The sequence below is a fragment of the Corvus hawaiiensis genome, chromosome 8 (assembly GCF_020740725.1).
Source record: "Corvus hawaiiensis isolate bCorHaw1 chromosome 8, bCorHaw1.pri.cur, whole genome shotgun sequence".
Taxonomy (NCBI): Eukaryota; Metazoa; Chordata; class Aves; order Passeriformes; family Corvidae; genus Corvus; species Corvus hawaiiensis.
Window position 1 is genome coordinate 18,635,397 of NC_063220.1, and position 14,231 is coordinate 18,649,627.

Below are 14,231 nucleotides of genomic sequence, written 5' to 3' on the forward strand. Positions count from 1 at the left end.
AACACCTGCAATTTGGATAGCTGCTTAGTGAGTAACTTAAGCTAGTGAGAAATATCAGCACTGAAATCACTTCATATAAGCACTTCTATCTAAAACAGAGGGTGCAGTGCTCCTTCCCCCAGCGCAGTCTCAAATAAAACAGTGCTAAGTATGATCTGGTGGGTTACCTGTATGGAGAAGCCACACAGATTCTGGCTCTGGGGATGTGAATTGATTGCTTACTCCCAGTACCACAGGGTTAAGTGAAATGCTATCACAGTAATTTATTATTAAGAGAAATGGTGATGGCTTAGATTAAGAAGATTTGTCTGTCTCTTCTAATTAAGGTTAGGTTTGTAAGAAGCTTTACTGCCCTTTGAAGCTACAGAGACTAAAATTAGGACTCTGGTTCCGTTTAAAATGTCACTAGGTTGATCTATAATCCTGTAGGGATTGCAACAAAGGATCATTCTTCCCATGCTGGGATTCCTTGTTTGCAAGCTAGTGAGCCAAGACAAGACCCCATGAAGCGAAGTCTGAGTAGTCTATTAATCAGCAACAAGTTGGTCCTGCAGGACACTGTAATGCTCTTGCAGTGACCCCTTGAAGACTCCATAATGAATGGGAAGCTGGCAAAGCAATCAGCTGTAAGACACAGTGAGTTCTGTTGCAAGCAGAGAGCAAACAGTGGCAGTAAGCGAGCTGTGTACAGAGAGTGAAGAAATTTCTAGGGGGAAGATCTGTCCTCAGGCTGTGATTGAACTCATTTTACAGTGGTGTTTACAACCCTATACCAGACAATAGCAGCCCAGGCTATAGTGTCCTCACTTGCTGGTCTACAATGCAAAAATCTCAAATCAGTAAATGGATCACTTCTAACTTTTCTCCTTATTCCCCTATTTACACAACATAAAATGAACCTGTGGAGCTCACTGTTACAGGAGAGTAACAGCAAAAGCTGTCTAAAAACTTCTAGGAAATTTGAAGTTTGGATTCAGTTTTCCCTACTGATATGTAGACCTAGGGCAGCTCTGAAAGAGCTTCAGTAAATTACTGAAATGTAAAACTCATTAAATGGAAAGATCAGACTCATTTATGAATAACAAAACCTTCTTGGAGAATATTTAGCAGAACAAAACATTTGAAGGAAAAGCAACCTTGATACTTCAAGTCACAAGTCAGTTCCTAGTGGGCTGGGATTAGGAAAATACTTTTCCAGTACGTAGGACACGAAATTATGATTCACTACAGAGTGCCTTTGTCTAAATGATCTGATGCTGTGTTGCAGCTGAGACAAAACAGGGTGAGTGTGCGGACCCACATTTTTCTGCACTAGGCCAGGTCTTATATACCTGTCAGATAGGATAGTGTGCTGGGAGCCACTAAATTGCTGTTCAGCAGTCCAAAAGGAGAATCCTCTTTTAATTTGGTTTAGTGAAACAAATCAAGTTTATATGTATGTTGGAAGGGTTGAACTGCAAGCACTGAGTCTCTGATATGTGAGCAAGAAAAGCTCTCATCAATGAATTCTGTAGGAGTCTACAAGATCAATCTGGCAATGAATGAAATTTAATTGCTCTGTTGGACTGTCTATAAACTTTTCATGTTACATATCTTTTGCTTTGCATTCTTTTTTTCTTAGATTAACTCTGTCATGTTTTTATAGATAGGAAAATCCAATTAAGCAGCAAAATCAATCACCTGTCATTCAAATAACCTCTCACAAAATCTGAACAGTGAATATTCATGAAGGACCTCCTGAGTAAAAACTATTTGCTCCACAGAATCTTATGACTTTTTTTCATAAATGATGGGTAAATGATGAGTAAAAGGGCTCAAAAAGATTACGGGAAGTCACTTAGTTCAGTGCCCTTTATTTACTCTTACTCAGATTAAGACAGGGATAAGCAATACTTACCTACCCTGAACAACAAAGCAGGGTGGTTCACAAAATATTTCTTACTGTGAGAGAAGGGTACAGCTATAATCAGTAGGGCTTGTCTTGAGCAATTCAGTCTACTTCAGTGTGTCCAAGTCCCGGTATCTACTGCAGCAGGCATGAACAGTTCCTGTGTGACATTGGCCGAGGTCCTGTGGGCAAAAGGAAGCCCTCTGGAGGAAGAAGAAATATGGGCGCTCCTGTACCTGTCCACAATGCAGCTTCTGGACGATCTTCACAAAGGTGAGGTGAAAAGTATCTTTTTAGAGTTCTTACTGTTGGAAATTAATTCTTCAGTTGTTTTAATTCTTTTGAGCTTGTTTTTTTGCTTGTTTGCTTGTGGGGGGTGGGGTGGAGACAAAAAACACTAATGGCACTAACAGCATATTGCTAATAAAAGTGAGAAATCTTTCATTGCTGCTGGCATTACATGCAGATTGCTCTATCTACATAGGAGGTCTTCACACAGCTTGGTTTTGGTGTTTGTTTCTTTTTCAAATTAAACATCAGGTAGTAATTAATCTGAGTACAACTATATGCAGACAAAGAGCCTTTCCTAAAATTTGAATAGCATGCACCCAGAGAAAGTGCAGTGCCAGCTAGGATCATGTCCTTCATGGACTGATAGAGAAGGGCAGGCAAATCCACATGGCTCTCCATTCAGCTAGTAAGAGACTTTTATCCTTGATGATATTAATGTGACATCATTATGATGATTGCTTGCCAAGCAGACCAGCTTGAGAGAGCACAGAGCACAACTGAGCAACAACAAGAGAGCACAGCTCAGCAACCTGTCACATTTTGAGAACTGTTTATGTGAATGGGTATTTCTTTTGAGGGGCGAATGGATGAGATGTCTTATTACCTCATGAGCATGTAGAATCAAAACACAAAATACAGAAAACAAGTGATGTGTTACTTCTGCTATAGCTGGAGGAGTGCATATTCATTACCAACAAGTTTTTAATAGACTGGAACACTACAGCAGGTTGAGTATACCACGAGTTCTCTATTATCTGGTGTAAAAAGAGGATAGAATAGCCCAGGCAATACAAGCACCAGGAATGTGCAAAGCAGTGAAGCATGGAGATACCCACCTGGATAGGTTCAGCTCAGATCCATCTACTGACTGTGTGCCAGACACTAAGCTGACACTATGCTCTTCTGATCACTGACTTAACAAAACAAAATTTTTTAAAAAAATGATACAATCAGCCTATGTTCCCTATGCTGCGCCAGATAAATTTAGGGTATCAGAAGATGAAAACTAAACCAAGAAGAAGTAGGGATGTACAACCAAGCTGGTCTATAGGCCAAGTGTAAGGCTGCTAAAACATGTCTTTAGAAAGCTCAGGTCCAGAAGTGATGCCAAGTTGGAGTCTGCATACACAGTGTTCCAGTTTCTTGGAGCACAGGGAAGGTTACCTGCCTCTCCATATCATCATCCCAGTTGCATAAGGCATATCTCTGGCTCCACATCTCTCAATTACAGCTATTTTGTTTCTGGAATCAGCCTCTTTTCAAGGCTAATACTGCCACATTTGCTGCACTGTGCTTGATGTAATAAATCATGCCAGATCTTGTAATGGTCAGCACCACTTGCTATAGTATATTTCTGGTGTGCTGGAGCACTGCTGGGTTAGGCAGAAACGCCAATCATTGGCTGCTCAGCACTACGGAAGGCCAGGTATTCTTCATTAGGCTGAAGTACAAGCTGGCTGGCTGTTCCTAAAACAGACAAGCTTCCCAGCATGTGTGAGTTGTATTTGCATACAACACTAGAGAAGATGTGGAAGGAGCAAAAGAGAATGCTAGCTGAAGGCAACCAGTGTCAGAGAACCCAGCGATCAGCAGGCAAGGCCACAGTGACAAGGCAAGTCAGAGGTCAGGCTGGGAACTGAGTCTGTGGGTCAGGACCAATGAGGTCTCCAGTCAGTCAAGTCATTCTGGGTACACCTCCAGTGATGAATTTGAGATGCCAGAAATATGATTTTCTGAGTGCAGTGAATTGAACACTAAGATCTCCATTATCAACTTCAACATTTTCCAGACCCTGCCATCTGTGTGATTTGCCCATGGTCAGTACTACTGTCTGCCGAAGGAAATTTGTCCTTCCAAAACAATGCATCTCAGATAGAAGCTGCCCCTTTCAGTCCACCAGAATTGCTCTACCGCCCAAGTAAAAACCAGCGCTTTGGACTGACAAAGGTGAGGTATATTGTAAAGTAAATCTTGACAGCGCCTCATGAAGACAAGCTCGTTTTAATGCAGCATACCAGGCACCTCCTGTCACACCCCACTTCTAATAAAACTAATCCAATTAGGCTATAGTTAGAAAGATTTACATGTATCTTGCATCTTACCATTGGATTAGTATGCATGACAACATCAAAATCAAGTTAGAACATCAGTCCTAAAGGCCTGCAGAAATGTATTATTTGTAAAGGCCCACAGAAAGGAAGAATATTTCTATGAAATGGTGTTTAGGCAGATATGGTAATTGTAATCCCAGAAGCAGCAGGACTGCAGTATCTGTACAATCAGAGGGTGGAAGCAGTCCCAGGAAGTCAGAAATATGTTCAGCTTTGTTAACAATTTATTTTTCTTCTCTCTGACAAATGAGTCTCTGGCAAGAAAGGAAGATACAACATTCAGGCACCTAAAAGTTTTAAATACCACTCAGACCACATACTCCCCTCAGGCAGAACACAGTATTTTCAGATTCACACATAACTGACCATTTAGACACTAGGCAGAAAAATGAAGCTGTGGAATAGGTGCCCTTTAGTCCAGTAATTATTTTTCTGTATATAACTGCTAGTCAGTCCCACAGTTAGGGGAGAACTTTAATCAGCAATGAGAGAGCTTCAAAATTAAGAAAGGAGTTCAAATTTCTTTCCCTGCTCCTGGCATCATTGAACAGAGGGCAGCCTGGCTCAGCCCCTCAAGCTGAACAGTACTAATTGCATTAAACCTAGTCCATAAGCTAAGAGTCAGTATTTTACTTTTAGATATGTTTAGTCTAGTTTTTTTAAAAAATAATCTGTTTGACTTCTGCCATTTTGTGACCAAAGACACAAAAGGATGGTGTGTCTAGTATGAGGCTTTTCTAGACTAAATATTGATTTCTCAGAGGGTTTCTTTTTCTGTTTTGACAGATGCTGGTGTATTCCTTAGGAATGACCCTCTATTGGTCAGCAGATTACCAGGTTCCTCCAAACCAGGCCAGTAACACAAACATGTTTGTTCTCTTTTATTCTGGTAGGTTCAAAGATTGAGAGGCATAATCTGAAGTATCACTAAAAGGGGCTTTATGTTTTGGACCACTAGAAAGAATTGAAAAGCTTGCGTCAAGGTCTAAGCTTCACCAAAAATACCAGTTCACCCCAATCAGGGAATTTAGTTAAGAGATCATCTTTCCTTTTTCTATTTCTTTTTCCTTCTGTTTCTTAAAAAATCTGAATTGTTCTTATTAAGATGAATTATACCTTGATTTTAAGGGTGAAGATTATTTATTCCAAGACAATTAGGAACAAGCTACCCAGGGAAGTGGTTGAATCTCATCCTGGAGGTATTTAAAGGATATGTAGATGTGGCACTTAGGGACATGATTTAGTGGTGGACTTGCCAGTGTTAGGTTTATGATCGGACTCGATGATATTAAAGGTCTTTTTCAACCTAAATTATTCTGTGATTCTAAGATAGGAAGGACTAAAAGAAAAACATCATGTTGGCATGATTGGGGTGCTGTGCACATTTATGTGCTTTTCCAAAAACGGGATGCAAGAATAAAACTAAATAACTCTCCTTATTTCTGAACAAATTCTATCAGTATCCCTGCTAGCTGAAATTAAAGATTTCTTGCTTACTCAGAATCCTTTCAAAGACTTGTAACATACATTTTGCTTCATTTCTGTGCTGATGCTTTTTGTTGCTTCTTCTCGATTTGGAGAGCACAGGCTTCTGGTAGATTTAACCTCCCTTTCACATTCTAAGAGAAAAGGCTTTATAAGCTAAATGGCCCTAAAATATAAGTATCTGGTCTCTATGACAACAGTTTTGGCTGGTATAACTCCTCACCTTTTTGAAGCTAATGCTACCACATATCTTACTTGCATGAATCTTTGATTCACAATCGAATTAACAAAGCTCTGGAGCAAACTGAACTCTCTGTCACCAAGAAGCCCCTAATTGGGCTGATGATCACTCTTGGAGATGTCAAGTCTCTCCAAGGCTATCCTAGATCCCACTAGAGGCACATTTAGTGCTGTTAGGGTGCTTGTCTGGAATTTTCCCAAAGTCTAAAGGAATTCAGTGCCTGTTTCTCACCCAGAGTGAAAGGCTTACAGAAATTCCTGGTCCCAGTTTACACAGGATTTCAGTCCCCTGGGAGATGTTATTTAACAATACCTCTATTTTGACTCAGTCCCTCCAGCTGGGTGACCAACTACATACAGTCTTGCTGACACTGTGTGAAGATCTGCCACATAAAAGACTTTCTCCTGAATCAATCCTGGAAGCATGCGAAGCACATCAGAAGGAATCTGCTTCCTTACCAGCAAAATTCTACATAAAGAAAATGGTCCAGTTTGCAGTGGGAAGTGTCAGCGAGGTAGGTACTACTCTCATACTCCAATCATCTTTGCTGTGGTGAGAGAGTCATGCAGTGACATGGGACACAGGTGAGTGATTGCCGAAATTAATGTTTGTATGGATTAAGGAAGTGAGATTTGGTTCTAAACTTCTGCACAGGAAATTGTGTGGGCACATGTACAAGCAAATAAAGCAATGAAGCTGTCTCACACACCACTTCTACACTCCTGGGAAGTGATCCAGCTTTGGTACTTAAAAATCTTAATTTCTTTGGTTAATACTGAAGCAATCATAACCTTTACAGAGACCTATTATTGGCCAAAGGAATGGACTTAACACAACAGTAAAGATTTCTCAGTTGCCACTCTGGTTTCAGACTTCCTTCATGAAATTAAAAAAAATTGTATTTACACCATGTTAGGGAAATTATTTCATTGTTCTTGAGTGGAATTGAATATTTGCTGTCCAATCAAGCCTGACCACATGAGGTCTTTAATAAGTGAGCACTTGAGTTTTTTCAAACTTTGAAATATCAAAAAACATTTTTGTTGACAAGTTGAATGACAACGGAAGAAAACACACCAGATTTTTTTTTGTTTTCAACCAGTATTCATTAAGATTCTGAGAATAATTTTTCCCTGGCACTCTTTATTACTCTCTTTACTGCTGTAACAGTCCCCTCTTAAACTTAGCTAGCATGAGAGCATGGAGCCCACATACTCAGTCCCGCTTTGTGTTAACATGAGAAAATGAAGTTGCTTATACAAAGCAAATCAGCAGCCTCTGACAGCCAGAGGGCAAGGATCACTTCACTATGAGAGTCTGAAGTCCACATATCATATGACATTGACTTTCAATATTACTACCTTCTAGACAGAGCAGGTGGTCACTGAAGACAGCACAGCCTCTCAGCTGAACAGAAGTCATGTGATAAGGAAAAGACTGCATGAAAAAATATCGGACACCTCAACACTGTCATCCCAGATGAATCTTCACCAAGGTAAAGAAATACTTACAATCTGAACTCTCTAATAAGGATACAGACAGCCTTTTCTGTGTCTTTCCCAAGGCAGATGAATTGCTTAATTTCATGCTGTAGTGATTGCATATAGTGTTGGGTAGGATAGTTATTGCTTTACATATAAATTAATTCATAATGGAAAGACTCTGAGGCAAGTCAGTGAGGTTTCTTTTCCTTATTTCCACAAAGGACAGTAGTCCCAGGGCTGTGAAGCAGTGATAACAAATCAGCTTGCACAGATTTGACTCTTAAAGCACTTTCCATAAAACCTGTGCATCTAGAACGCCTCTACTTTCAAAACTGCTTTTGTACCTTGTATACTCCAGTGTACTTTTGAAGGTGCAATTCTGTGAGGTTATCCTCCTTCCATTAAGGAATATATATTCATCTTTCCTATTTGATTACTCAAACAAAGATTTGTGGTTCCTTTTTGATTTTAGTTTAATTTTCTATTCAAAAGATGTTTTATAAATTCACACATGAATTGCTAGAGTGATTTCAAGACACAAGGCCAAATCCTGCTCACTATATAAATAAACCAATATCTACCGATTTTGTATTCCATTTGACTAAGATCGAGATCTATTATCCCTCAGAGTAATTCTATAACTGTATCTTTTTTCTAGTATCAACACTGTACTGTTCACTTTGACAGAGATCTCTGATTTTGGGGCAATGGGAAGCTGGCCCAAGCTATACAGGATTTTTTTTTTATATACTCAACATTAGGCATATGAGCAATACAATTCCTATTCAGCAAATCACACATATGCTCCATTAAATCAGCTAGAATCAAACATGCACTTAAATACATGTAGAACATTTCTATTAGGTATTATTGGTTATAAGGAGATTCTTTTGGAAACTTACAGACAAACCACCCCTAAAGCTATATTGGTTCACTTACTCAGAAACTGAGCTTGTAGATTCACACTTGCAAAAGTAGGTAGAAATTCTGCTGCTGCCAAAAGGGATGGTCCCATCTTCAACCCCATATCAGCCACAAATTCCTGACAGTTTCCTTATCCTCATTCTAGGGATTATGTATCTGGTGTGATATCTGCGTTTTCCAGTGATTCAGGTCGCTTGACTTACACTTGCCAAAGGACTTGAATGAATTAGGATTTCGATTACATTGAAAATGTGCAAGACAGCATACCATTTCTTCCTTTTTTTTAAATTAAAAAATATGCTTCAGAGATGCTGTAAAAGGACTAGAGAGAATTCAAGCAAAGTAAAGTCAGTGTGAAAGAAAAATATACATCCTAATGAGTTAGGATGACCCCTTAATGGAATTTCTACATCTGACTCTGGTAGTGGATTGTGTCTGGGCATTGTCCACCCTGCACACAGAAAGAAGACATTATAGCTGAAGGTTTTGGACCTCAGAGTATAAGGAATAAGAACTTTGCAGGTTATCTGCACTCTTCAGCCTTTCAGTTAAACATGTAGAATAGAATTAATGTATTAGATTTGTTTTATATGGAATGGTTGAAGAGAAGTATGAAAACTAATTTTGGTCCAAATAAGATTATGAAAGTAATAGAATGAAGTTACCAAGCTTTCCTCAGTCTTTAAGGAATTGGAGTCAGGGTTAAAAGACAGACAGATGTGGACTATATAAAAATTAGTCAATCAAAATGTTATTTACATTAACATGCAAATACAATGACTTATAATTAAAGTATATGATTCACCATATTTCCTTTCTGTTTCCAGACAAAGCGTCCAGATTAATGAACTATAGCCAGTCAACAGAAGATTACAGACAACTCTCTGTGGATTATAGTGACTCTAATAGTATTTCTGAAAGTACATCTTTGATACTGTCTAACCAAGGACACAGGAGAGGTAAGATTTTTATAAAAGATTATGTTTGTGAATTATGTATTCATCTCTTTTGTCCCCTGAAGTGTGGGACTAACCATGTACCAGGTGATAGATACTCCCGTGCAACTTGTGGTTATGTGACTTGGGAGGTGTATTTGTGCTAAGTTGTAGAGAAGAAAGATACTTTTATATTAGATTCTTTTTCACTTGTGTCCTACTGCAAAGCTATATATTCCCTGATTACCATGTAGCCCCATCCCCTCTTTCTTGATTCATGCCCCCTTTGCCAGGTAAAGCTGTTCAGCAGATCACAAAGCCTGACATTATGTTTTTAGCACATGAGGTCTTGATAAAGAAAACGTGGGGCTACTCCACAAATGCATAGGGTGGGCAATGTCAAGATGTCAGCTCTGAAATCAGTTGAATCTATGAATAATACCTAAGATTTGAATGTTGAGAATTAATTTTTCTTCAAGCCCATTCAAAAAAAACCGGACTAATTCTGAAATCTAGGGGGAAAAAACAACCAAATAACCCTTCATTTTCTTTTCATTTTTGTCCCAGAGCCATTGTGCATTTCCTGCTTAGCATGTTGTTTTTGTTGTGCTAAATGCCAGGTTGCAATGCTGTTCTGATTTACTTTGTCTGGAGATATCAGAGTTGGAATTTTAGCTTCACTTTCAACCCTTTTGTGGCAAGAACATGAAAGAAACTGGCAGAGAATTTGTTCAGTGAAGACACCGCAGTAGACATTGTTTGGGTTCCTTCCCAAGCCATATAAATCACAGTGTAAGGGGATACTATGAAGCAAAAAAGGGAATTCAAGAGGAAGGGGAGTACTGCTGTGCATGTGTGTCTTCATGCATAAATTGGAATCTGAACTGGAATCACTTACACAAGACAGTGCCCAAGAGCAAAATGTTGCTGTTGCCAAATGCCACCAGCCTCTCTTAAAAAACCAAGCTTACCATGCCAGCTCCCCCTCTCAGACTCCTACCCATTTCTATCCTCCAATCTACAGTTATCCATCCTCCTGTGTGCTTTCAAACTTATTTTCCATCTTGCCTGTGGAAGCTCCTAGACCAAGAGGTGGAAGTTTACCCCTATAGTTTGGAGTTTACTTCCTCCCTCTATGAGCTTCCATGAGAAATTAAGTACTAGGTCCTCCTGTGGCATAGATTCAAATCTTCTCTGTAAGCATGTGTGGATTTTGTATCCCAGAAATTTCTTCCTTAAGGCAATAACTCTAGCATTCACAACATCAGTTATGATGTACTAGGGTGTGCACACTGATTGCTTAGTTCATTGATGCCATAAATAACAGAAACTGCTGAGTAGTCCTTGTTTTTTCTCAATGGGGAGCATTAATTTGTGTTTCTGATATCCAGATGCTCATTGTAATGAAATATCTAGGACCATATTACCCTTACTCTTTTGAATTTTAAAGGTTTAAAAGTCCTCAGACAAAAAAAAGAAAAAAATACATAGAGCACTACCTCAAGGGACTAATTTCCCTAGGAAAGATGGCAAAAAAATGGTGTGTTCACTGCAATTCTATGAGGACGTAATTCAGAGAGAAATTGGGCATATCCTGGGAAAAAAACACATCATGTCATAGCATCTCAGCCCTAAGCCCTCAGCCCAAGGATAAGGAAAGTGAGGTTAGTCATGTTAATGCTCTCCTCCTGCAAGGCGCTTTTCTGAAGCTCCAGAATTGCAATCAATATCAGCAGCAGTAAAAACCTGAGACTGCAGCTGCTCCCTGAGTGCCACATACGTGTCAGTCACACAGTTGCACACAGCAAAGGTAAACTCAGAGCAGAAGCCTGTTTTGTAAGCACTTTTAAGAAAATTTTGGTCATAAACTTGACAAAGGCCCATTTCAGTGACTTCGTGCATGTCTCTGTCTCCACTGAAACACTGGTAGCTGTTCATACTCAGGATTTTGTAAGACAAGATTCTAAAAATACATGAGCAAACACAGAATGTGAAAACTTGTTTGCCACAGACATTCTTTCATGAAATAATATATTTAAAAAAAAGCATTCTTCTCTGAGAAGAAATATTCCCATCTAGTAGAGCACCATTATTAGAGGAGCGCAATATCAAGACTGTACTTTAGTAGCTCATTTAACATATCTAATCTACAGGATCAACTTCTTGTTAATGTTAATTTAATGTCATGTGTGTGTTGGATTTGTGATCAAAGCATGGCAGTTGGGCCACTGAAAGTAGCCAAGTTGTCCCACTGCTGTAATAGCTGATATAGAAAGACTAAGGGGAATTTTATGTGTTTGTCAAAATATATTTATACAATTACGTGAAAACCACAGTGTAAGCAGAGATTTTTGCAAGGTTTTCTCACAAAAAAGCATGTAATTTCAGAACACAGGATTGAAACTTAACGTTGGTAACTAGCTTATCTCAAATCTCACATTTTGTCACTACCATCTGCAGCTTGAAAAAACCCCACATGTTTATGCTTATTTTAGCAATGTGACTGTAGTTTCTAGGTTTTAAAATTGCAGTTGGTTGGTTGGTACACTAGAATTCAGTGTCACGTTTTCATGTCGGAATTCAGAGTGAAGTCTCAGGGTGTAGTGCATGAATGTTTTATCTAAATGATTGCTTCCATACATCTTATCTTATCACCTCTATCATCCTGCTTATGTAATAGTTTTATATACAATTCTTCAAATAAGATCAATGAAATGATCCAAGTGAAGAAAAATTTAATCTCGCTCTTCCTTAAAGATTTCAAACATCTCTGCTGATACAAGAAACATTCATAGAACTACCACTTGCATAACCCTCTCTGGTTCTGCCTCTAAATTTCAACTTTCATGTATTTGGACAAAGAAACACCTGCCCATTCTGTAGCAACAGAGATGATTGAAGGTGAAAAACAATGCAATCCTTATTTGCTAAGGACCCACAAACCATCCAGTACTCCCACCAGATTTTTATGATGTAAAAACATTCACAGTATATTTAACATAGCAAGTAACTACTGGAATAGATACAACCATTTTCATTTCATTGATTTTATATTCTACTCTGATTAAGCCAGAGAGAAGCTTCCTGGCTTTTTCTACCCATTTTATGCCTGGAAATAGAAGAACAAAATTGGGCATAATTTCTGAAGAGAAAAAGCTGTTTCACAAATTACCCCCATACAGATGGAAATGACAGCCATTGTACCTACACAGCTGTTTTCCAAATTACATTCACATAAAGGATTATGAAGAGGAAGTAACAATAACTAGGGAACTGGGAATACTGCTGGTGTAATATTCACTTAACCTTATTAAATAGCCATTTATCATGTCCAGGCAAGAACACAAGAGAGGAAGTTGCCAGTCTAAATTTCTTCCCTGTTGTAATTGTCCCAACATCTGATTCTGAGTGCTGCTACTATCACTAGAATTTTGAAATTTCCTTTATTTATTTCAGAGAGAGTTCCAGAGACACATAGATCATGTGACCCCACACTTAGTGGGTCGAGGACACAAAGTAGCTACAAGCTCTTCATAAACAGGTAAGCTCAATTCAGATTTCTACAGGATGGAAGCTGTTTTATAACCAAGTAAAGCAGGCAACTAATGTGGCAATGCCAGTATCAGAAATTGCTATCTGAACCTGTTTTGATAATAGATACCATTTATGTAGAATAAATACATAATATTCTATTATGTAGAATAAATAAGTAATGTTCACCTAGACTTGGTTTGGTTCCAAGTGGAACAGTCCAAAAGCTCTAGTGAAATGGAACTTGGGCCCTGAACAATCCACACAAAACAAGCAAATTCAGGATTTTGACATATACTCTGTACCACTGTGTCCTGCCAGATGCCATGGGCCTCCCAGAATAGCTGCCCCCAGCTGTGTCTCCACCAGGCAGCAAAGCAGCACTAGCCCTCTGTGACTGAAACAACTGGGAAGCTGCTCCACAGAGGCTGTGCAAGGTTGGATTTGATGATCTTAGAGGTCTTTTCTAACCTTAATGATTATATGATTTTATGAAGGGAAATAGCTGTTGAAAAGCTGCTCCACAGAGGCTGTGAAAGGTTGGATTTGATGATCTTAGAGGTCTTTTCTAACCTTAATGATTATATGATTTTATGAAGGGAAATAGCTGTTGAAAAGCTGCTCCACAGAGGCTGTGAAAGGTTGGATTTGATGATCTTAGAGGTCTTTTCCAACCTTAATGATTATATGATTTTATGAAGGGAAATAGCTGTTGAAAAGGTATGAATAGTCATTGCTTTCCCTGTCAAGGCATTCTGTCAGAGTCCTTATTTGTCTGCATTCACATTTTGGATGTGGTCTTGCCTTGCTGTCACATTAAAGTGCTGTTACACCTTATGTGTTCTGGAGCGGCTATGTCAGACCATCCATATGATCCATATTTTTCATTTGTATTTCCATCTCAGTCCTTAGATTGATTTTTCTCACTTGTGTCAGTTATATCCAGCCCTGCACTACCACTTTAATGGAGAGTTATAGGTAACCCAGGGACACAAGCAATAAAGACCTCTGCTCTGTCATGAGGATTAGCCTCATTTCAGCCATGGCATGGACAGCAGCCCTATAGATATCGACAAAGAAAACTGAGAACTGTACAACAGATAGATACTAACTCCTTTTCAACAGCCCAGGAAACACCACTGCTGCCAAACAAGAGTTTTCTAGACTGGGTGTCATCACAGTGCAGCTATAATCATGGCTGTTTCCAAACAAAGAAGAGATGTAAGTACTGTCAGCCTCTAGGCACCCCAAAGACAGAATCCCGTAGTTAAGCACCATGTAATCCCTACAGACATCCCATTTAAATTGGGTTCTTGACCCAGTTAAACAGGAGTTTCTTCT

The 14,231-nt window shown here is 39.0% G+C and overlaps 2 protein-coding genes across 8 annotated transcripts in view; one reads left to right on the forward strand and one right to left on the reverse strand.

The window, feature by feature from the left end:
- The window catches only part of MAPK8 (mitogen-activated protein kinase 8), a 182,527-nt gene that overhangs the window by 61,727 nt on the left and 106,569 nt on the right, over positions 1-14,231 (reverse strand). The gene's annotated exons all lie outside the window — the stretch shown is intronic.
- FRMPD2 (FERM and PDZ domain containing 2) overlaps positions 1-14,231 on the forward strand; it is a 71,614-nt gene that overhangs the window by 7,934 nt on the left and 49,449 nt on the right. For 5 of the 7 annotated variants that reach the window (XM_048311890.1, XM_048311887.1, XM_048311884.1 and 2 more), the window contains exons 2-8: positions 2,033-2,161; positions 3,969-4,126; positions 5,077-5,142; positions 6,345-6,530; positions 7,385-7,511; positions 9,252-9,383; positions 12,816-12,900. In XM_048311890.1, the coding sequence (XP_048167847.1) occupies positions 2,038-2,161; positions 3,969-4,126; positions 5,077-5,142; positions 6,345-6,530; positions 7,385-7,511; positions 9,252-9,383; positions 12,816-12,900 (878 nt within the window). In that variant the 5' untranslated portion in view covers positions 2,033-2,037. Of the gene's footprint in view, positions 1-2,032; positions 2,162-3,968; positions 4,127-5,076; positions 5,143-6,344; positions 6,531-7,384; positions 7,512-9,251; positions 9,384-12,815; positions 12,901-14,041; positions 14,112-14,231 lie in introns of those variants that run through there. The other 2 variants (XM_048311885.1, XM_048311889.1) reach the window with 2 other exon arrangements.